The sequence below is a fragment of the Cyprinodon tularosa genome, unplaced genomic scaffold (assembly GCF_016077235.1).
Source record: "Cyprinodon tularosa strain WSP-4 unplaced genomic scaffold, ASM1607723v1 ctg177, whole genome shotgun sequence".
NCBI classification, from domain to species: domain Eukaryota; kingdom Metazoa; phylum Chordata; class Actinopteri; order Cyprinodontiformes; family Cyprinodontidae; genus Cyprinodon; species Cyprinodon tularosa.
The window spans coordinates 548,947-572,476 of record NW_024038589.1 but is presented as its reverse complement, the minus strand read 5'-3'; the positions used below and the strand labels follow the sequence as shown (position 1 = coordinate 572,476).

At 39.5% G+C, this 23,530-nt stretch overlaps 2 protein-coding genes and 1 long non-coding RNA gene across 22 annotated transcripts in view; all 3 read right to left on the bottom strand.

The window, feature by feature from the left end:
• Positions 1–274: 274 nt before the first annotated feature.
• LOC119781476 (zinc finger protein 2 homolog) lies at positions 275–8,186 on the bottom strand. The gene is made up of 7 exons (XM_038281962.1): positions 8,028–8,186; positions 5,457–5,659; positions 5,286–5,378; positions 5,120–5,215; positions 3,087–3,197; positions 2,812–2,935; positions 275–1,855 (listed from the first exon to the last, which is right to left on the bottom strand). The coding sequence occupies exons 1-7, from the start codon at positions 8,056–8,058 to the stop codon at positions 393–395; spliced, it is 2,121 nt and encodes a 706-aa protein (XP_038137890.1). The 5' UTR covers positions 8,059–8,186; the 3' UTR covers positions 275–392.
• A 527-nt stretch (positions 8,187–8,713) lies between these two features.
• LOC119781475 lies at positions 8,714–12,220 on the bottom strand. The gene is made up of 2 exons (XR_005280571.1): positions 12,020–12,220; positions 8,714–9,090 (listed from the first exon to the last, which is right to left on the bottom strand). It is a non-coding gene; the product is annotated as an uncharacterized LOC119781475 (long non-coding RNA).
• Positions 12,221–21,454: 9,234 nt separating this feature from the next.
• The window catches only part of nav3 (neuron navigator 3), a 379,763-nt gene continuing 377,687 nt past the window's right edge, over positions 21,455–23,530 (bottom strand). For all 20 annotated transcript variants that reach the window (XM_038281868.1, XM_038281866.1, XM_038281856.1 and 17 more), the window contains one exon: positions 21,455–23,059. In XM_038281868.1, coding sequence (XP_038137796.1) covers positions 22,940–23,059 — 120 coding nt within the window. In that variant the 3' untranslated portion in view covers positions 21,455–22,939. The remainder of the gene's footprint in view (positions 23,060–23,530) is intronic.

Genomic DNA, 23,530 nt, shown 5'->3' with positions numbered 1-23,530 from the left:
GGGCAAAGAAAAAAAACAACACTACCATAAAGCATAATTTAGTTTATGCTGTAAGCTACAAAGCTATATTTACAGACTGGATCCAACAGATGAAAACTGGGATCCTATACAATCCGTCTGAAGCTTAAAGTAACACAGCTCAGTTTCTAAATAACTTAACTGTAAAGGTAAATCAAATGATTGTTTAGCAGAACTGCTAAGAAAAATAAATGGAAGACGTTTCTTAAAATTATTTATTTAATAAATAATTCACTTGTCCTATGCTACATCTGTAGTCCATAAATATAATTAAATTTGACCCAAAACAAGGTTTTAAATATTTTTAATCAATACAGAATGAACAGAACCGTTGATTTAATCAAATTTGGCTTCACAAAGTTAAAAAAATTCAGTCAAGGACTGAGAGACTGAACGTCCGCGGACTTTTCCGCATGCGTCTGCATGTGTTTCTTCAGCTTTGACGGCGTGGAGAAGCGTCTCTCACAGACGAGGCAGCGATGTGGCTTGTCTCCGGTGTGTGTTCGGATGTGCATGTTGAGGTCGGAGGAGCACCTGAACCTCTTCTCACAGTGGGAGCATGGGTACGGCCTTTCTCCCGTGTGGGTACGCTGGTGGAGGAGCAGCTCACCAGAGGTGATGAAGGCTTTGCTACAATGCTGACACCGATGAGGTCGCTCGCCGGTGTGAATAAGATTGTGGCGTAGGAGCGAGTTTGACTTGGAGAACCTCTTCCCACAGCGGAGGCATGAAAATGGCCGCTCGCCTGTGTGGCTGTGGAGGTGCTCTATTTGGGCGCGCTTTGATTTAAAGCTCTTCGGGCACTGATGGCAGCTGAAGGGTCGAAGGCTGCTGTGGCTTCGCTGGTGTCTCGCCAGCTCTCCATTGGTGAGGAACGTTTTCTCACAGGTGGTGCAGATAAACGGCCTCTCACCTGAGTGGTTTCTCTCGTGGCGTATAAGGCTAGCCAGCTGGGTAAAGGTCTTTTCGCAGGCCGAGCAGCGGAACGGCCGCCTACCGCCATGAGTGAGTTGGTGTCTTTTGATGATCTGGAGGTCTCTGAAAGTCTTGCCGCATTCTCCGCAGAGGAACGGCCGCTCCCTGCCGTGAATCCGTCGGTGCTTGTTCAAAAGCCACATGTGGGTGAAGCTCTTCCCGCACTCGCAGGCGAACGGGCGCGCACCCTCGTGTTTCATCTGGTGCCTCTTCAGGTCCGACGCTCGGGTGTAGGTCTTCTCGCAGTGGGGGCATCGGTACTGGCGCCTCGCCACGTGTCTCTGCCTGTGCTTCATTCGCTTCAGGATGCTGCCGAACATCTCGCCACATATCTGGCACTTGTACTCCCCGCCTTCTTTGTCCACGGTCTCGTCGGCAACCACCACCTCTGTTGTTAAGTCCAGAGGAGGGCTGCACGTCTGGCTCCATGCGGTCCGTTCGAAATGTAATTTGAGTAACCCCATCTGGGTGAAGCGTTTGCCGCACTGGGAGCAGAGGAAGGGACGCTCTCCGATGTGGATGCGTTGATGTCTCACCAGATCCCAGGAGTTCTTAAAGGCCTTAGTGCATTCCTCACAGGCGTACGGCCGCTCACCTGTGTGGGTGCGCCGATGACGGGTCACATCCGACGTTCTTGTGAATGTCTTGCCGCAGTCCGGGCATGTATGGGGGTCCGGTCTGTCGTGGATGGGGAAGGGTTGAGGGAATTTGGGAGACGGGGGCTTCTTTGCAGCCGAATGAAGTTTGTCTTTCTGCTCAGGGTGACTGCGCTCCATGTGCTGCAGCAAATACGCCTCCTGCATGTGGGAAAACGGACACACGGAGCAGGCAAAGACCTGGGTGGATATCTCAACCGTTGAACCTGCACAGAGCACAGAAAAACTGCTGATTTGGCACTAAGACAAACATTTATATCATACATCGATCATCCAGTGCTCTTTTTATTTACTTTATGGCCTAACAAGGATCTAAAAACATAAACATGATGGTATGCACTCATGAAAGTAGCAGTTTTCTTTCCAAAAGCATAATTATATTGAATTAATTTAACACCAAGATGATCAAATGCATAACAATTTAACATCATGTATTAGATTCAACTCAAATAAAATATTTTTATGGCTAAAATCAATTAAATTAGCAGAATGATTTCTTTGAAAGAGAGGTGGCGCTGCATTAGCACCAAAGAAAAGCCTTCAGCCATTAGACACCTATTCAGAGATGAAAGAGCAGTTTTTTTCCTGGATCTTATAAGTGCAGAGCTTCCTCTATATCAGAAGGAAGTGAGTTTAAGTATATTTTCCAGTTGGTAGAAGAAAGAGAAAGGAACTCCCCAGATCTGAACAGCATCAGTTTGTTAAAAACCGATAAAAAAAGCTGACGACATGGGATCAAATCTGGACCATTTTTTATTCAAGATTTGATCAAGCATGACAAGATATCACACCGGCCAAATAAACTCCATATTTTCACCCCTTAAAAAACTATAAAATGATACATTTTGGAGTATAAAACTGTAAAAGAAAGTAGAGACTAAAACTCTTGATATAAATAATAACAAATTAATGATTGTTTTTAATTTAAAAATCTGCCATATCAAATTCTGTAAGTTTAAATCCTGTGTTCATATTTAGAGGGTTAAAGGTCAAATTGTGACTTTGAATGCAACTATTATAAAAAGATTTATAGTATTTACAGTAAAACCAATAATGTGGCCTAGAGAGGAAGATTCAGTTGATTTCTAACCAATAAGTTCACCAGAAAGAAATAAGATTTAAGAACCTATGTTGACACCTATTGAAAAAATAACATGTCTACCTGGGATGCCGAGCGCCTGGAGGCTTCTGTGGTGCTGCAGGAGAACCCTCAGGTCATCTGGGTTGGAGAGTGTCTGCATGCAGTCCTTCAGTATAGAGGGTCCGGACGTCAGCCAGGAGGCGGCCTGTTTAGTAGAGAAAGTGTCCTTCCCTTTCAGAACGAGGTGGCAGCAGCCTGATGGTTGTTTCTTTTTTTATGTTTTAACTAAATGGATTCCTTTTTTTTAATCTTATAAATAAAAATAAATCATCAGCTGCTGTGAGGGCGGCCCTTACCTGACCCAGGTCTGGTACTGCTAGGAGTCTTTCTAATTTAGAAAGAAATTCCCACACCAGAAGCTGCATGTCTGCATCATAGCTGAGATCAAATTCTGCTGGAAAAACCTCCTGGAAGGACAGAAATGAATGGATTCAGCTGAGTGTTTCTGCGACATTCAGTAAACTTCTAGATCAGAGCCTCTGTTTAGCCATGTCTCTAGTTCAAACATTAGTATGTCTCAAAGAAAGTACCACTGACACAATGGCTCTGTTTGAAATCCTGGGACGCATCCTTAGAAGGCCAGATTAAAAGGAGGATTACGTCATAGCGCGGCGCCGAGGTCTGGTCGGATTCCAAGAGTCCTCATTATGCGGCCTTAAAATGCGTCCTTCTTTTTGCCCGATTTGAAGGACGGGTCTGATGTATCCTCGGTATCCTTGGATATCCCAGGATTCATTGCGAGACGAAGCAAGCCGTGATTTGCTCCGTGATCAGAGGAAAGGTTACTTGGCGCCGAACAGTGGTGAAAATTGGAAGTTCAGTTTTATATAGTACAAGTATGTGAATAGTTCCGTCTGAAATGAAGGAAAAATGGTTGTTTAATAGTTATTGAGTCAGATATGTGGCGGTAATGTTTAGTTTATCTAAAGGTTTTAATCTGTTACTGTGTAAATGGGTTTGGCTGGAATTTAAGGACAGATTCTAATAGATCTGCAGGGTGGGGACTATAAATCTGATAGTTTAATTTTTTTATTGCTGTTTTGCACAATATGCTTAACAAAGAACTTTTTTTTTGTGGAATATTAGAGATTTTGCAGATATATTTTTATACATACATTGTTTAGATTTACTTATCTTTCTACCTCTTTTATAGAATAGAAAATCCCTTTATTGTCCCACAATGGGCAAATTTACAGCAGCAGAAAGATTATTGAAAAAGGTCACACAAATGTGGACCTTAGAAAAATGTATAAGAATAACATAATAGGGAAGAGTTAAAATATAAACAATAAAATAATAGAAAGTGTTTTGACAATATAAAACTGGAGAATAAATAACCAATATGCAGCTATGGACATTTTTACAGTAATGGATATTTGAAAATAGCAGCAACACCAGAGATGTGCAGAATGACAGCAGCAGGTTATTTAACTGACTAAGGTTTCTATCATTACATTTGATTTGATTTGTTCCTGCTACCGCTGGTTGGAATCTTTATTCCACTGAATAAAAAAGAAAGAAATAAACAAACAGTTTTTAAAACTTCGGTTTTCATTTTTTTCCTGCATTGTGCGTCAACTATCGCGGTTGCCAGGCAACATAGCCTATGGCGGGAAAATCTGCCAAAGGGTAGACCGTTCGAATTCACAGCCAAAACACTTCTGGTCTCCTAATTTTCAAGGACTTCGAAGGATCCAGTCTAGGTAGACCGCGTCCTTGGAGGATGCAGCCCAGGACTTCCAACAGAGCCAATGTCTTGTGTTTAGCTTTATGTTTCTGATAGCTGCCATTAGCTTTTTTTTTTACTCTTTTTGCTTCTCTGTCAATAGAAAGTCCTCTGAGTCCAGTGATTTTAGTTTAGCCGTGTCTCTTTTTTGAATAGAGTTACAAACATAGATATTTCTGCTATGTAGTTCAAATTGACTCAGAATCCTTTTTTTTTATTGTAATCGATTAGATTGCGATTTCTGATAAAACTCTTTTAGCTTTATCAGAAAGTGCCCCCATGATTAAATTGTTTGCTTTGTGTCTTTCTGGAAGGAGCCATTGGTGGAGTTTTAGCTTTTGTTTGATTTGTAGAATTTCTTTATTTGTTTTTTGTTCTCCTTGTTTCTGTAGAAAGTTCCTCTGGGCAGGCAGAGTTAGTTACTGTTATCCCTCTTATCCTGCTCCAGTTCCTCTCTGCTTGGCCGTCAATGTTCTGAACCAAGAAACCAACTCTTCTTGTATCCCTGCATATCAATCGATGAGTTTCTTTTTGTTTTGATCCAATCAGCTCTTAGATGCACTAAAAACCAGCCGGCATGTTAAATCATGAAGTGTTCCTCGCCTGGTAGAAGTGCTCCCTCTCTGCTGGATCGTTTAATAGTGTTTGGATAAGTTCGACAAATATAGCCTCCTCTGCATCCACCTCTGCATCTCCACTCTGCAGAAAAGAACACAAGGACGAGTAAATTAGCTAATCTTATCAGGGTTTACTTCCCCCAGTGACTTACTCCTGAGGATCCCTGTGGTCGAATTCGTTCAAGCTGAGGTTGGACGTGCAATGCGTCGGCTGTTTCCGCATTTCTACACAACTCCAGAATAACCTGAGGGAACACAGAAGCACGTCCATGACTCCTTCCAATCTGGCTCAGATTTCTACACATTTGCATCCACTGACTCACTTTGGCTCGCAGTCGAAGCAGTAATTTGCCTCGTTGCTTTGCATCGAGCAGATCTGGGACCGTGTCCGTCACCAGCGTCACAAAGTCGCAGAGCACTCCGTAGCCGAGGACGTCTCTGCGCTGCGCCACTTGCCACATGGCTGCAGAGAGCAGCCTGAGGGGAGGGATCAGCAGCCGGAGGGATGACAGCGGCAGAAAAACATCTGTTCCAAAGCAGAGAAATGATCGCCAGTCATGATAGTTAAGAATTTATATGCAAGGTTAAGGTACAAAGAGAAGACCTAGAATTGAACTTTGTCTAAAGTCCAAACATTTATCAGAATCGAGTTTATTGCCAAGGATGTTTGCACTTACAAGGAATTTGACTTGGTCTTGATGCTGCAGACAAATTAGACATATATACAGAATCTACAGCATTTTACAATATAAAACATACAATATATAATATAAATCTATAGATATATAGGGGAGTGGTGGCCTAGTGGTAAGGGTATAGAGCTTGGAATCCTGAGGTTTTGAGTTCAAGCCTCACATATTTGAGTTTATGTGCAAGTCCATTTCTCCTCGTGCATCCTCTATTTAAAGGTTGCTTTCTGCATCGCTCATACAAGCTTACTTTCCAGGATTTACAATTTTTCCACTATGTCGAACTCACCACTGGTAAGTGGAAATGGGGACGAGCACGTAGGGTGGCCTTACACAAAAACATATCACCAGAATGATTGACAATTAGGAGGAGCACTTATTTAGATGAACTACCCGGAAAAAGAACATCCTCCACTATACCTTTAAGAGAGTATCGTGAAAATAAGGTGGTTATCTAGAAAAGATCAAAGCTGAAGTGTAAATCCAGGGTGAAATTAACCAAGAAACACGTTGATCAGGCAAGAAAGTTAATGCATCGAAAAGACAAGGAAAGAAAGTGGAGTTAATTGGCCTTCAATGTTGCATGGTTTCTAGGGCCTAATTAGCGTGGATAAATATTTCAGAATATATCAATTTGCTAGGAGTTTTATTAACAACCATTACTCTAGTCCAGAGGTCACGGATAAGCGGACTGCGGTCCAGATCCGGACCCACCTGCTGCTAATCCGGATCCAACCTGATTTAAAACATTTATAAATTACCGCATGACAACATTGTCTAAATTCACTTGCGCCGCTTTGCCTGTTAATATGACGCACAAATGAGCACCTTGATATGTGCTTTAGAATGGCTTTGTCACCATTTAAACCCAGGTTTAAAAACCTTGCAGGGCAGCCTAAAGCCCACTGTTCTCATTAAGACATAAAAAACAATCAGTTGTGTTATGTAAAATATGTCAATCAGGAAATTGTCTACACTTTAGATTTTAAAATGGAAAAATTTTCTATTTATTTATTTATTTTTTATTATTTAAAAATTAAATGTATAACATGGATGCCTAAAACCTTAGGTAACCCTTGGTCTAGTCTAAAGAGGATCCTTTGGAAAGAGAGAGAAGAGACAGATATGGCTTCCGGATAATCATGGAAAGAAAATAAGACCATTCAAAAGAAAAACAAAAAACACACCAAAAAATCTTAAAGGAGATGATCTACAGCAAAGGACAAAAGCACAAAGAAACTTGGCCTGGTCCAATGGATTTTAATTTTATATGGAAATAAATCTATATCTCCCTACTTTGATTCCCTCATAATTATCCAGAGGTGAAAAACAGTGAAATTAAGCAAATAGTGTAGGAATTTTGACTTGTTTCAGCCACAGGCAGCTTTTCTGCTTCATTTTCCTCTTTCCTCCACCTGCTTTCAGATTGATGTCACACCACCCTGGTAAGAGCAGAGGGATTTATGACGTCAAGACGTATAAAGTAAATACAGGACTTCTATGGTTTATGGCAAGCCTTTTTAACATTAATTCGGTTTCCCCTGACCGTCCACAATTACGTTCCAAATATCTTAAGATACATTTTGACTAGACAAAACCACATTTTGACTATCCGGAATGGTAATTTAAGATATCTGTATTTACATTCTGATTAGGAAGAATAATGATTCAAGATATCTTGAATTACATTTTGCCTAGCCAAAATTCCTTTCAAGATATCTCAAATTACAACACCGGATTTGTCATTTAAGTGTCACTTTTCCTCCCTTGGATTAAACTGACAGTAAGAAACTTTTTAGGAATCATCCTCCTGGAAGCCCATTAAAAAGATCATGCCACATTTTGACTAGTCAAAATATAATTAGAGATATCTAAAATCGCTAAAACGTCTAGTCATATAACAATTTTAGATATCTTGAATATAAAGGCGGTACATGCGAATTTTTGTTAAAATGGCTTGCCATAAACTGTAGCTCTTCCTTTTTCTCACATTCTAGTTTCCTTTCAGCCCGGGTGAAAACAGATCAACATTAGCTAAATTAAAATAACAGAGTTTTGCTTTTAAAATATGTGCTTAATCAGCAAACTGTTGATAATGTACTATTTAAATCTATATTGTGGTCCAAAGACCGGAGTGAAATGGCTAACTTTTAGCTCTTTCTGTAAGTTCGATGTCAACACAGCAAAGGAAAATATTTTACAAACCGCTGTTTTCTATCTGGAAAGGCTTTTCCATAGTTTCACTCTAGAAAACTCGGCAAACCTCAGTAGCTTAGCATTCCATTAAACGGCTCTCCGCACCGGAAACAGTAAGCCACTGTACTTCAAAATAAAAGCCCCATTTTAGTGAGTAAAATTTTAGCGATCAAAATCAAATTTTGAGCTGTTATCGACTTTAAAGCGAACAAAGGACTAAAAAAAAAATGATTACAGTAAAAAAAAAAAAAAATTATTTCCTTTATTTTTAGGCTCTGCTGGAAGCAAGCTGGTTAGCAACTATCACTACTAGGCAACACTCTTTTGTGTAAATAAAAGTACATCCCTATTGAGCTAAATATTACATGTACACTATCAGACCTGGCTATTTAACTACCTAATTGGTTCATAATGCTATTAAAGAAAAGTAAAAAGCAACATTTATCAGGTGTTTCATTACAAATACTGCAAATACATTTATTTTATAGATTTTATTCCATTTTAACATATTTTGGATTAAAAGTCTTGGATAGAAGAAGTAAAGTATGGAGTATAAGCATGGAGTTTCCCCCACATCAACACACTGTTTCTAATGTTTCGTGTTTCTTTGCTCCTGTTGACATTGGTCTCAACAACAGTTTAGCTTATGGCTTACTGCGACAAACCACATACTTCCTGTAGCTCATCTGTTCTTCCCAGATAAAAAAAAGACATTATTAGTTAACATTTATAGAGATGACAGAGACATCTAAAAATCATTTGCAAACATGTTTTTTCAGAGTCTTGGAGATTGTAGTCATTCAAGGGGTTTTTAGTTCCCAGTAGCACATAAATACTTCAATTTTCCTCTCCATGGCTTCGACAAAAGGAATCCGCTTGAATAGTTAGTGTGCAGCTTCTGGCTGAAGTCTGATATGAAGTCAGGATGCATTTCCCATGAAATGTTAGCACCTTTGGAGCGAGCTGTGGGCAGCTGCCGCATGGTTCAATTCAGTCAAAGCTGGGTTAGCCTTCTCACAGCGTGGTAAGAGCAGCACTCCACATCCTTAGCAGCCAGTCCAAGGGGTCCATCCTGGAACAAGAAAGTCAGTCAATGATGTGTTTAGTGTCCCACCTCCATTAAAAGCTGTTTGGCATCAGCAAAGACAAATTGGAACGTTTAAAAAATTTTTTGTATTACTTCATCACATCTATATGAGCAGATCTTTCCATGAATGTGGAGCATATGGTATATATTAATATTAGGGAGTTAAGATTCCATCACTGATTTGGGAAAAGGATGCTACTGCTTAAGATGGAAACATATAATCGATTTACAGTTAACTGTTAATAATTTATCAGATTAGAATTAGAATTAGAAATGTGAAAGTGGGAGCAAATATGTGCGTCAACGGAGGGACATGAGGGGGGGGAAGAGCGGTGATCCAGGTGGAAAATGGTCATTTTGCACACTGGGGGTCATACAAACAAAACAAGTTGGTAAGGTACCAGACAGCATAGTGTAGAGCGGATGTAGATTTGACCAATCAGAGTCCGCCTGTCTACGGTCACCTACAATTTCAGGGAGGTGCACCAGAGTGTCTGCGGAAGGGGCGGGGGAACATTTGCGTTCACTGCGACACACGCAGACGGCCTGGTTTCTGAGTATAAATCAGCCTTTAGACGGAATTTCTTTCAGTGTCAAGTTACGACTGTCCAGTAGAGGGCAGCACTGAGGATTCTTAAGTGGAACCTTAATAGTATTGATGATTGATTGAATTTATTGATCTCACAGTGGAGAAATGTACTGATTGCATCAGCTCTAATAGTCAAAGGAGAAGAAGAAGGTGCCAAAGGGAGAAAAAGGTGCATGGGATATATACAGTATAGACAGTATATCACAGGGTATCAAATATTAATTGCACAATATACATTGCACAAGTTATTGCCATTATAGTGTCAGAGGTTGCAAGATAAGTAATGCTAGTGCAGAAACATGAATCGATCAGGAGTCCAGTTTGGGATTACTTAATAGTGACAAGGATACAGAATGAAATTAAAGTGGTTCTAATTGTAAATATAAAAAAATAGGATAGAATCCTTCAGTTATCATCTAAATATAGTCCGTTAAATGTGCTGAATGGAGGAGCAGCATAACTTCTATGCTGCTTGGAAAGACAGGATGAGATGATTGAAAAAGACATGCTAGCAATTAGCAAGTAGAAAGAAAAGGCTTTTGCCATTTCCAGCACCTTATGGACACAAGTTCTGATTTTTCATAAAGTAGCTAAACCCCTTCTACTAAAAGCCCTGTATGCTAGATACAACATTTTTAAGAAAATGGCAGCTTGGTAATTAATCATTAGTTGATCATGAGATCAATTTGCTTTAGATAATTCATTAATCAATAACTTGCATTTCTAGTTACTGCCCAATAAATATGGGGAGTAATAAGTTCATGTTTTCTTTAAGCTGATTATTGATCATTCTGGTGCTTTTTAAAAACATCTACTTTAAAAATGTAATGTGACCCTTTGGCAGGATCTTTTTTAAACTTCAAGATAAAGTCAAAATAAAAGCAAAAGATGCAAAATTGATACTGTAACACATTAGAAACTTTCGTATTTTTGACAAGGATAAAAAAGAGAAACTTTTCTTTACTACGTTCCTTTGCTCAGCCTCTGTAGAAAATACAGTTTCCATCACAGAAGCATCTTACAGCTTTTGTACTTTAACTGAAATCATTTTAATACGTCGCCGATACCTAAACAGAGAACCTTCAGTCTTCTATGATCAGGAGAAACAAAATAATAAAGAATTCCATCAGCACTTTCAGCATTTATATGACTTTGAAACAACCGGTTCTGCTTCCTCAGACTGATTAAACCATTGGATACAACAGATTAGAGTGATTTGATCTATATTAGATATAAAATCTACTAAAATTCAAAAATATTCCTGTACAAAAACTTGATCTTTTGTTTCATACAAAAAAGCTTTGAGATTATATTCGTTGTTAGGCAGCACTGTATAAAGAACGAAAAAAAAAACATTATGTTTGGCACTGATGAAATCTTCTCATTGTGATTGGTTTATCAGTGATGGTCCAGGACTGAATCAAATATGACCTCTGTTAGTCAGGAAAGCATTTTTTTTTTTAAGAACATGGTGGAACAGCTGAGGTTTGCAAAGTTTTATCTAATTATCTGAAATGTCTGCTTCATATTTGAGACAACAGCAAAGGCAGGTAGTGTTTGGGAAAAACAAGACAGATCCTATCAGTAAAAAACATAGATCCACTGTCCAAGCAGGGTGGGGGAGAAATTATTATCTGTTTTTTTTTTTTTTTTTTTGAAGGTTAGGGCATTACTTTTGTAGGAAAAAAAACAATACAATTAGATACTATGTAATGCAATGAAAGCAGTTCAGTGCTATAATGACACTGTAGTAGACAAACAATATGTCTGGCGAGGGCACCATTAGCTCTGTTCTTTGGGTTAAGTGGGACGCCATCTGTATGATATGAAGCTTTGAACAAATTAGGTGTTAAATAAAACAATGATCCCAAACATTGATAAATAACACTATCAAAATAGTAAAAGTCCGAATCTAAAACTGATGAAAATGCAGAGGCAGCGTCCAGGAAGCTGTGATAACGTCCCAGCTTTGGAATATATCGTGTATCTTTATACAGTTTAAATCAGATTAAATCTCTTTATAGCCTGATAGATGGTTTAATAATGAACTGATGGCGGATGTATCGCTGATTTCCAGAAAACACTGAAACGCATCATAGTGATCCGTGACTTGCTGCTTGTAACTAATGGCCGTTTGTTGCTCTACGTCAAAACCGGAGACGGATTTAACTGGAAAAGAGGATTTTAAAGCAAAAACACACCAGCGTGATAAAACAAAACTTTTTTTTCTATTACCAGTAACTGCTTCACATTAAATCCAAATCAACATTTTAACTTCCGTAGCCACCCAGTTAGCTAGAAACTTCTGCGCTCCCTCCTACTTACCCCTTTAAGGGACGATGAAATATACAAAGAGGAATAAAGCGACGTCGAAAAGCACAAAGGCCCAGAAATCCATCCAGTAGGAGTGTTTCGGTAGGTTGACGGGAAGCCCGTTGGATCTAAACATGTTGTCAGCTGACGGACTGACAGGAGTCGCGCTGGGACCCATCTTTGCAATGGACGGTTTCTAGGAGCTTCTTCTTCTTCTTCTTCTTCTTATGGATTCGTTGGAGGTTGACATAAACAATGTTCCCTCTACCGCCACCAACTGGTATAGACTGTAATCCAATTTCCAAGCGTGTATTTGATGTTTAATGAAATCCAATTGATCTTATATATACAATTATAATATATTATTATAATAGAATAGAATAATATATGAATAACATACTAGTGAAGAGTTAAAAGATAAACAATAAAATACTGCACTGTAAAATGTTTTATCAATATAAAACTGTGCACCTGGACAATAAATAACCAATATACAGCTATGGACATTTTTAAAGTAATGGATAGATAATGGATAAGATAGAAACTGTGCAAAATCAGTATGAATGGAACAACTTAGAGGTTATTGGGAACACGTGGTTATAAGGTCTTCCAGCTGCTGGGAGGAAGGATCTGTGATAACACTCCCTGAATTTGTCGTCTCTTCTAAAGAACATATTTATTTCCTCTCAGGGATGTGTCTGTAAAATTTGAACACTAGATGGCAGACAGAAATCACTGAATGCATCTTACCTAAAAGTCAGTTTTTTTTTTATATTCCCTGATATCCCAATCTATAATTCTCCATATCAAATAGTTTATGTACATTTATCATGGGTATAAATGTCATTTATGGATTTATTTGAAATCCTTATTGTCTTGCACAATAAAATGCTTTCTGGAGAAAGAGGTTATAAACCCCCTAAAAAAGGAGCTTTTAACAAAAATAATACAGAATATTCATTGAGGCTGATATAGTGGTTTCAAAATATAAAGCAGTACACCAACTGTCAAGTATGGTGGTGGCAGCATTATGCTGAGGATTTAATCTCTGCCACTGGTTTAGCTGTATTAATCCAATGAATCATTTAGACTGACCAGAACTGGCATGGATATGGAGAACATCAAGCTTCCTACAGTATAACCCAGCTATTGGATTACACACCAAATAAAAAATTGACAAAATATCCAACTAGAATCACACAAGGATCTTGTTGACGGAAACCGAGAGGTAAAGCTGAGTGTAACTCACCGATGGAAATGTAACCATGTATTGGAGGGTATGCATGTATAGACTTAAGGCTGTGTGTAACATGTTAACTCTATAAGAAGAGTTTTTTTTGTGTGCAAATACTAGTTTTGCTTTTAACTCTAGTTCAGATTCATCTAAAATAAAAAAAACAGATAACTCAAACAAATTGCTTGAGTGACACCAAATACCATTTATTAGGGCTTTACAAAGACTACAAAATCCTCCAGATGAGTTAAATCACCGTCTCTGCATATTTACATGATATGTTACATACAAATGTACAAAATATAAAACATTTAAGGACAAATGCTTCACCCGGAAAGAAACAAAACATTCTGTCAAACCAGAGTAAATGCTATGGTCTCCAGCTGAGATGCAACTCTAAAGTGTAAAGTGGAAAAAAATGACCAGTTGCTTGTCAACACAATGGTGTTAATGGTGTCAAAGTGCTGTTATCTTGGGAGCTAATGGCCTATAACAGGAGCATACATAGGTTCTGATACATGGGTGTAGGTCTAGGTAGACAGCAACCTGTAAACACAGTCATTTCACCCTTGGCATGCAACTACACCATCTGGTTAGCAACCATCACAGGCTGGGCTGCAGAGACACGTGTGAAGCTGAGTACAGGTAGGATTGTAGAGGTTTGCCTGAGGTTATGACAACAAGACTTGTTGGTCTCTGGTGGGCTTCTTACTGACCATTAGCACCTGTTAGATGTACAGTACGGTGTCGGGTCAACTTCTGTGCCTCAGACAGCTATGCAACCTAAGGTTGTGGTGAGTTAGGGCTAAAGTCACCAGAGAGGAAGTGGTTTTTAAAGGGATTGTACAGGATTCAAAGAGAAGTTCTAGGTACTTAATATCTTAGCCGCGCTGGTTAACTTTATTTGGTATACACCCAGGTCAATGGTTTCCACTAGCTGAAGCTAATGGCCAATGATCTGTACAATCTTAACTGAAATAAACTGAAGTTTAAATGACTGTTGTGTTTTAAACTTGAAACCATCGTCATGTTAGCAGTGGGTGGTTATTTGCCCAAGAATCTGACTCTTTATAATGGAATCGCAGGTTGGCAGCAGTGCGCAACCAACAATCTTCCTGTGTGAAACAAGTGCTAAGAATGGAAGAAAAATTTCCACTTTAGGGGTTTAAAAACACAGCAAGACCAAAGGACTTTGTCTGTATACTAAAAATGGCAAGAGAATGACGTTCTTAGTCTCCAAAATGTGACAACTCCCAAACCAGGTCTCTGGAAGTAAAACTACTGCTTTTGGTCAATGTGGAAGCTGCTTATTGGGTTTTTACACTCTCAATTAGTCCCTTTGACAAAAAAACAACAAATTCACTTTGCCTACACTAAGTTTTTACACACAACGATCCCTGTGGGTGTCTCCAGGTAAATTACCTTCCCATCGTTCCCAAAACGGCTGCGGGACCTTTTGCCTTTTCGCCAATTCTGTTTTCTCACAAAATTCTTTGTAATGTATTAGACTTACAGATTCTTGTCGTCAAATAAGGCATCAAAGTTCGCTAGTATGGCATAGACGAGACATCTTGGGAGAAAAACAGCTTAAACCCAAAAGATACAAAGTGACACAATGACGTTCCGTGAGACTGGAGTTGTTTTGAGAAGGTAAGACTTTTTTTTTGGCCTTTGCTTTTCTCAGACTAGCCATTAACTTTAGCCACTTGGACCAACTAGTCTGGATTTACACCAAATAAAGATGACAAGAGAGTTATCTACTGGAGGTAATAATTAACCGCTTGTAATTCTTTAACAGAACCTCACTTTAAAAATCCCAAACAATCCCTTTAAGAAACTGCGTGCATTTCTAAAGACAGCGGGGATTAAGAGTATTTCATGGTAGAATAAGGAGTATTGGACAGGTGCCTACATTTTTTTCAGTTTAGTGAGTTCAAACAGTTTTATTACTATACAGCTAATGCCTCCTGCATAGGCAAAACATCAAATCACCACAAGACACAGACGTGTTTCTGACAGCGGGTTGAGTTTTTGCATCTTTTTATCTCTGTTTTTCATAGTACGGCAATATCGTCAGCGGGTTTTGCATTTTGTAACACCAACCGGCCAAAATGCGTCTTTGATTCAATGTGCAAGAATTTTATAAGTATTTACAGCCCACCCGATCCTTAAAGTGTGCAAAACCGACCCAGTTAAACGAAAAGAGGACAATCAAAATTCAAAATGGCTTCTTCCATCCAGTACGCGCGTTCATCAAGGTGAAGATCCCTCCTCAAAGCGCCCCTCACCCACTTTTTTTTTTTTTTAAAGCTTCAAAAACATGCTCATCAAGCTAAAAAACAAACAAACAAAAACAGTTTGGTTGTGCTCCTTTTAATTCAAGTTAACCCAGCTCAACTGGGTGCAAAACAACTAAAACATACCCCCCCCCCCTTTTTTTTGTTTCTTTATTCAATATAGTTCTGATTTTGAACTAGAATACAGCGTCTCTTCGTTTCTTACTATCAGATAGAAGCAATGGTGCTTCAGAGGAAGAAGATGGAGCCGCAAGCAGTAATAGCTGCTTCTTGTTCAAGCAGCATCTTTGACGAAAGGGGGAAGCAGGGTAGCATGAGGTGACATTAAATATACCGTTTTCTCAGATGGAGTAAAAGATGCTTTAAGAAACTTTGAACATTTAAGGCAGTTCGAAAGCACCAATATTATTGTTCCCTTTTACTGCTCTTGGCTGATCTAATTAAACTGTAATAAGACAACAGTTCTAATTGGTTTTCAGACAAAGATGAAAGCAGGTATTTCACAGGCAGAATTATCTTAATGGAGAGGTTGGGTTATTCCATTAAGTACTCTTCATTTTGTTTTCTAGAGTCAGTAGACATTCACCGCTGTTGATTAAAGCTGAAGACCCACTCAGGTTGTGTTTGGAAGGTGAGGGACTTTGAGTGGACAACCATGGTGGGCTTTGTTTTGAGGTGTGGACACTTGGCAGTCGGATCAAAGGGAAACTATTGGCACTCTTCCAGCAGGATGGCCGGGGGACATGCAGCTAAAACACTTTCATTGTGCTTGTTGTTGGCATTTGGAACAGCTTGGCAGTGGCTGACACTGAAAGGTTTCAGGCCAGCGGACCCAGCACCACGAGGTTTAAAGAAATGTTGGCTGATTAAGTTTAGAGCTGGTCCGAGGTATAAAGAGGGAATGGGGCTCTGTAGGGTCCCCCTACTGGCCTGGAGTACCGAAAACTGCTAGGTGCAAATATTGTATTCAAAATTGAGATCAATAGTTTTTAATAAAACATTGATAATTTGGTTGGTTTTTGCTTCCTGCTTCCTGTTTGGACCTGTTCACTTCCTGTTTGGATTAACTGAGTGTGCAGCTGTTCAGAGGATCTCCATCTGAAGTTAAGTTATTTTCTCTGTGATATCTCTGTATCTAAGTAACTCTAACTGACTACTTTAAAACATAGCACCTTCTGCTGCACTTTTCTACTGAGCACTTGTCAGTTTCACACGGTTTTATTTCTGATAGCAAGGAGTAGCTAGCCTAGGCTAGCGCTAGCTTAGCATTGCTATGGCTTCTCTCTCTCCCTCCCTTGACTCTTTTCCAACTCTTCCTTCTTCCTCTCCTCTCTCCTGCTCTCTGTGTCAGATGTTCAGTTATTCCTCTGCCTCCTTTAGTGATAATGGGATGTGTAATAAGTGTAGTATTTTTGTAGCTTTGGAGGCGAGGGTGTCAGAGTTAGAATCCAGGCTTCAGGCTGTTGAAGTAGGCCCCCCACGTAGCTGTCCTCCAAAAGTGCCTGAGCAGCCAGGCGATTGGGTAACTGTACGCAGAAAGCGTAGTCGTGGATCTCTGCCCACTGGTCACCACCAACCCGTTCACGTTTCTAACCGGTTTTCCCCACTCAGTGACACACCCACTGAGAAGCCCACTCTGGTGATTGGCAGCTCCATAGTCAGAAACGTGGCATTAGAGACACCAGGGACCATAGTCAAATGTTTGCCGGGGGCCAGAACGGGCGACATCAAATCCTACCTGAAACTACTGGCTAAGGATAAGGTTAAATACAGTAAGATTGTTATTCACGCTGGTGGTAATGACACCCGGTTACGCCGATCGGAGGTCACTAAAATTAGTGTTGCTTCGGTGTGTAAGTTTGCCAAAAAAATGTCGGACTCCGTAATTTTCTCTGGTCCCCTCCCTGATCTGACCAGTGATGACATGTTTAGCCGCATGTCGTCATTCAACCGCTGGTTGTCTAGGTGGTGCCCTGAAAACAACGTGGGCTACATTAATAATTGGCAATCCTTTTGGGGAAAGCCTGGTCTGATTCGGAGAGACGGCATCCATCCCACTTTGGATGGTGCAGCTCTTCTTTCTAGGAATCTGGCCACATTTATTAGTCCTCCAAAACCCTGACCACCCAGGGTGCAGACCAGGAAGCAGAGTTGTAGTTTAACACACATCTCTGCAGCTTCTCTACTGTTACCCACTCTTTACTCCATCCAGACAGTGTCTTGCCCACGACCAAAATCTAATAAATTAGCAAAGATTCCCAAAGGAGTAAATCATGATAATCTAATTAAAATCAAAATAACTCAAATTGGGGAAAAAGTTAAAACAATTAAATGCGGTCTGTTTAACATAAGATCGCTTTCCTCTAAAAGTCTACTAGTTAATGACTTGATTTGTGATAATCACATTGACTTGTTTTGCCTTACAGAAACCTGGCTGCAGCAAGAGGATTATGTGAGCATAAATGAGGCAACTCCTTCAAGCTATTTAAATTTTCACATCCCCAGAAGTTCTGGGCGAGGAGGAGGAGTAGCAACAATCTTCCAGTCTGACTTACTGATTACTCCCAAAACAGTTAATACCTACAACTCTTTTGAACATTTAACCCTTAATTTCCCTGATCCAAATTTCAAGGCAAGAAAACCTCTTCTTTTTGTAACTTTGTATCGTCCACCAGGTCCTTACTCTGAATTTTTAGATGAGTTTTCAGAGTTCCTTTCTGATTTGGTATTAAATACTGACAGGGTCATCATAGTGGGAGATTTTAACATCCATGCTGACATTGAAGGCGATAGCTTAAGAGCAGCCTTTAATGCTATCTTAGACACTATTGGCTTTGTTCAAAATGTGAATAGTCCCACGCATTCTCATCTTCATACTTTGGATCTTGTGCTGACATACGGCATAGAATGTGAAGAAATAACAGTATTTCCTCACAACCCTGTCCTCTCTGACCACTTTCTAATAACCTTCAGGATTACTTTAACAGAGTTCTCCTCCCCCAAAAGAAGGTTCAATTTTAGTAGATCTTTATCAGATAGTGCAGTTATAAATTTTAAAGAATCTGCTTCACTTTCTCTCTCCTCTGTGTCACTGAGCAGTGCTGCAGAGTGCAAAAGTTTAGCTTATTCGCCTTCACAGGTTGATGATTTTGTTGATGGGGTTGCTAGTTCTCTGCGTATTGCCTTAGACAACGCAGCTCCTTTGAAAATGAAAACCGTTAAAAATAGAAAGCTTGCTCCTTGGTTTAATGCAGAGCTGCGTACTTTGAAGCAAAATGCTAGGAAACTGGAGAGAAAATATCGCTCCACAGGCCTGCGAGAGTCCTTCCTAGTCTGGAAAAATGGTTTACTGCTGTATAAGAGGACCCTTTGTAAAGCAAGAGCAGCATACTTCTCCTCATTAATAGAGGAGAATAAGAATAATCCTAGATTTCTTTTTAATACAGTTGCCAAACTCACCCAGAGCCATAGCTCTGTTGAACCGTCCATTCCACCTGCTCTTAGCAGCAATGACTTTATGGGATTCTTTATAAATAAGATTGATCTTATTAAAAATAAGATCATAAGCACTCCTCTATCCGCGATTGTACCTGAGGTAGTCATGGAATCTGAACTGGGTTTAGACTGCTTTGATCCAGTTGAACTCTCTGAATTAGCAAAATTATTGTCTTCATCTAAGCCTTCAACTTGTATGTTAGATCCAGTTCCAACCAGGTTATTTAAGGAGGTATTCCCTTTGATCTCCTCCTCCATTTTAGATGTGATTAATCTATCTCTGTTACAGGGATATGTACCTAAAGCTTTTAAGGTTGCTGTAATTAAACCTCTGCTTAAGAAACCGTCTCTTGACCCAGATGACTTGGTCAATTATAGACCTATATCCAATCTTCCTTTCTTATCCAAAATTCTTGAGAAAGTAGTTGCCAAACAAGTTTGCGATCACTTCCACCATAATGAACTTTTTGAAGAGTTTCAGTCTGGCTTTAGAGCTCATCATAGCACTGAAACAGCTCTGGTGAAAGTCACTAATGATATTCTCATGGCCTCAGATAATGGACTTGTATCTGTGCTCGTCCTGTTGGATCTTAGTGCTGCATTTGATACAGTTGACCATAATATTCTTTTAGAAAGACTTGAATATTTTGTTGGAATTAAAGGAACAGCACTAGACTGGTTTAAATCTTATCTATCTGATCGAATTCAGTTTGTTCATGTTAATGATAGATCTTCAACACGCTCAAAGGTTACCTGTGGAGTACCACAGGGATCAGTGCTAGGACCAATTCTCTTTACTTTATACATGCTCCCAATTGGTAGAATTATTAGACAGCATGGGATTAATTTCCACTGTTATGCTGATGATACCCAGCTATATCTGTCTATAAATCCAGATGAAGCTAACCCATTACATAGATTACAGGCATGTCTTGAAGACATAAAAACCTGGATGACTCTTAACTTTCTGCTTCTGAATGCAGACAAAACAGAAGTTATAGTCTTTGGACCAGAGTCTCTGAAAAAGAAACTGATTAGCCAGTCACTTCATTTGGATGGGATTAAACTGATTTCAGATAATAAAGTAAAAAATCTTGGTGTTGTTTTTGATCAGGACCTGTCATTTAAATCCCACATCAAAGAGGTTTCTAGAATTTCCTTCTTTCATCTGAGGAACATTGCAAAAATTAGAAATATCCTGTCCAGGGGTGATGCTGAGAAACTAGTCCATGCATTTGTTACTTCAAGGCTGGACTATTGTAATTCTTTACTATCAGGAAGTCCACAAACTGTAGTTAAAAGCCTTCAGCTGATCCAAAATGCTGCAGCCAGAGTTCTAATGAAAATTAAAAAGAGAGATCATATCTCGCCTATCCTGGCTTCTCTTCATTGGCTTCCTGTTAAATCAAGAATAGAATTTAAAATCCTCCTTCTCACATATAAAGCCTTAAATGGCCAAGCTCCATCTTATATCAGAGATCTGATTGTTCCTTATGTTCCTAACAGAGCACTTCGCTCTCAATCTGCAGGTTTACTAGTGGTTCCTAGAATTTCTAAAAGTAGAATGGGAGGCAGATCTTTTAGTTATCAGGCTCCTCTCCTGTGGAACCAACTACCAGTTTTAGTCCGTGAGGCAGACACCCTGTCTACTTTTAAGTCTAGGCTTAAAACTTTCATTTTTGATAAAGCTTATAGTTAGGGTGGCTCAGGTTATCCTGAGCTATCTCTATAGTTATGCTGCTATAGGCTTAGACTTTTGGAGGACATAGGGACCCCCATTTCATCATTCTGCTTCATTCTCTCTCTGTTCTCCTATTCTGCAGAATCTGTTAGTTCAATCTCTAACCTTCTGCTCTCTCTGCTTTTCCTCAGAGTAGCTTTGCCTCGTCTGTTCCTGTTTGGCTGTGACGTCATCCTGGAAAAAAATATCAGCTGTGCTGCTTCTATCAACACCCTTGTTAATAGATGTTGGAGATCGGCCTGTTTTCCAGTGTGGTCCTGTTTCTCTGACCGTGACTGAGTGGATGTGCTCTCTTCGTCCTCTGGCATGGGAGCTGCCTCGGAGCTCGTCTGCCTGGCTGTGTGTTTCCTGGACGGGGCCGCCTTTTACAGCTGCTTTTTGTATCTCTGCTTCTGTCTCCTTGAACCCCAGTCGGCCTCGGCAGATGGCCGCTCACACTGAGCCTGGTTCTGCTGGAGGTTTCTTCCTGTTAAAAGGGAGTTTTTCCTCTCCACTGTCGCTACAAGCATGCTTAGTTTGGGGGATTGTATTTGAGTCAATGAGTCAATGCAATCAACTGGTTTTCCTTAGATAGAAAACTTTGTATCAATTTGATCTGGTTGAACTGTAAAGTGCCTTGAGATGACATGTGTTGTGAATTTGGCGCTATATAAATAAACTGAATTGAATTGAATTGATAACATTTAAAAAAGTAACCAAAGTCAACTTTGCCTCTAACCCAGAGCTGAATGATGAGCTGTTAATAAATGTTAATGGTCCTAAATCCTCTAAAATGTTAAAATAAAAACCTGTTCTTATGAGTTAATGTCTTTTTAATGAGCTGGTGCTGCACCCTGCCCAAGCTACTCCTGCACACGGACAGTCAGCTGACTGAAACAAGGCTAATACCCTATGCCTTGGATAAGAAAAAAAAAGAAATGTGGCTGCTTAGAACTTGGAACTTCACAGTGTGGAAAAACTAACCGAGGATCCATCATCCCTTTTGTTCATGTTATGCTGTTTTAAAAATATATTTTATAAGATAGGATTTGCAGGCAGTAACCGTCCTACTAATATCACCTAGTTAGCCTCCTGGTAATGAATATATTCTATGCAATAGGGAACTAAAAAGGATTTAAAGGTTGAAAATATAAAATAGACATTAGATCTGCTGTGGTGGCTACTGGGAACTGAGTTTAACAGGAAGTGGACCCCAAAAAATAAAATAAAATTATTCTCCATACATCCCTGGGCCAGCTCCTGGTCTTTAATAAATATTAATTATTATTATTATTATATATAATGTAGGCAAATTCTGATCCTATTTGAATTGTAAAGCCCCAGAATTCTCCCATATGGTGCCAAAAATAATAGGAGAATAAAATATATAAAGTATTTTTGTGCAAATCACCAGACGTTATCAGGTGTTTGAAGTCCCAGGAATCACTGCACCTGCCCTTTATGCCTCCCTTTTAAACCAAAGATCTCCTTAAACATTAAAGAAAAAGAGACTCTGGCATGTTTGACAGTGATCAACCAAGAGACTGAATGGAAACAATGCTTTGATCAAAAGATGATTTCCTCTCTGCTTCCTCTGTGTGTATGTATGTGCGTGTCTGTAAGAAGCACCTCTGTAACAAAGAAACAGCCCTAATAATGTAAACATACGTGGATTTAACTGGGTAAAAAGAAAAATCCAGTTTTTTTAGTTATTTTCGTAACACTTTGGACATTTTCCTCTATAAGTAAACCAAAGGAAATGTGTCTTAGAAAAAAAACACACCAGAGCTACTGATATTTCACTTCAGGAACGCATAAGAACTGTTTTATAAAATGTCCAAAAAAAAGAGGAGGACAGTGCTTTTGGATTAAAGTAAGGTTCTGAAAACATAAAAAAAAACATTCTGGTTTATATTGCACCATCAAAATATAGGCCTTTTCTTTCAATTTGAGCGAACATTTTGGGTATTAAAACTTTCCATATATTATATATCTCTAGAGTGCGGGTTCTGTGATGGACTAGCAATCTGAACAGGTTGCACACTTGCTCTCGCAGGAAGGGAAGGTTGACGTATTGTGGGGGAGGGGTGAGAAGGTGGTCGGGGTTTGTTAGTCTTTGGGGTTCAAAGGTTCTCCAGGGTTTAGAGGTGGAGAGGGATCCAGGTCTGCCATCATGTGTCATGGGCTCATAGAGCCGACTCCAAGGAGGAGTCCAGCTGGTCGTCATGGTGACTGGTGCTGTCGCTGTCACAGCTCTGGGTGCTGGAGTAGTTTGCCGCTTCCTGCAGCCGCAGCAGCATGTTCATCTGTGGATATCAATCAGTAAATAAATACATGAATAGTTAATTAACCAGGATGCCCAATTGCCAGTTTACAGCATATAATATATTAGAGATGCACCGATCCCTTTTTTCTGATCCAATCCTATACCTGGATATCTGGACTGAGAATATTGGCCACTATCTGATAACGAAATGATTCAACTGTTAAATTAATTAATTACATCTTTCCGTGTGTGAAGACTTTAAACAACTGTTAAAAAAGGTAGCAACTTAACAAAGATATAAATGTGCTTTATAATATTTACTTACAAATAAGCAGCAAAAAGAAAGAAATAACAGTTCCATGCAAAGTGCAGAGGATTGGATCTCCGATATCAGATATTAAGTAACCAATATCTGTTCTGTTAGTCAATATCAGATCCAAGTATCCGATCGGTGCATCTCTAATATTTATGAAAGCGTGTTAACTAAAATCTCTATTGATCAATCTTTAAA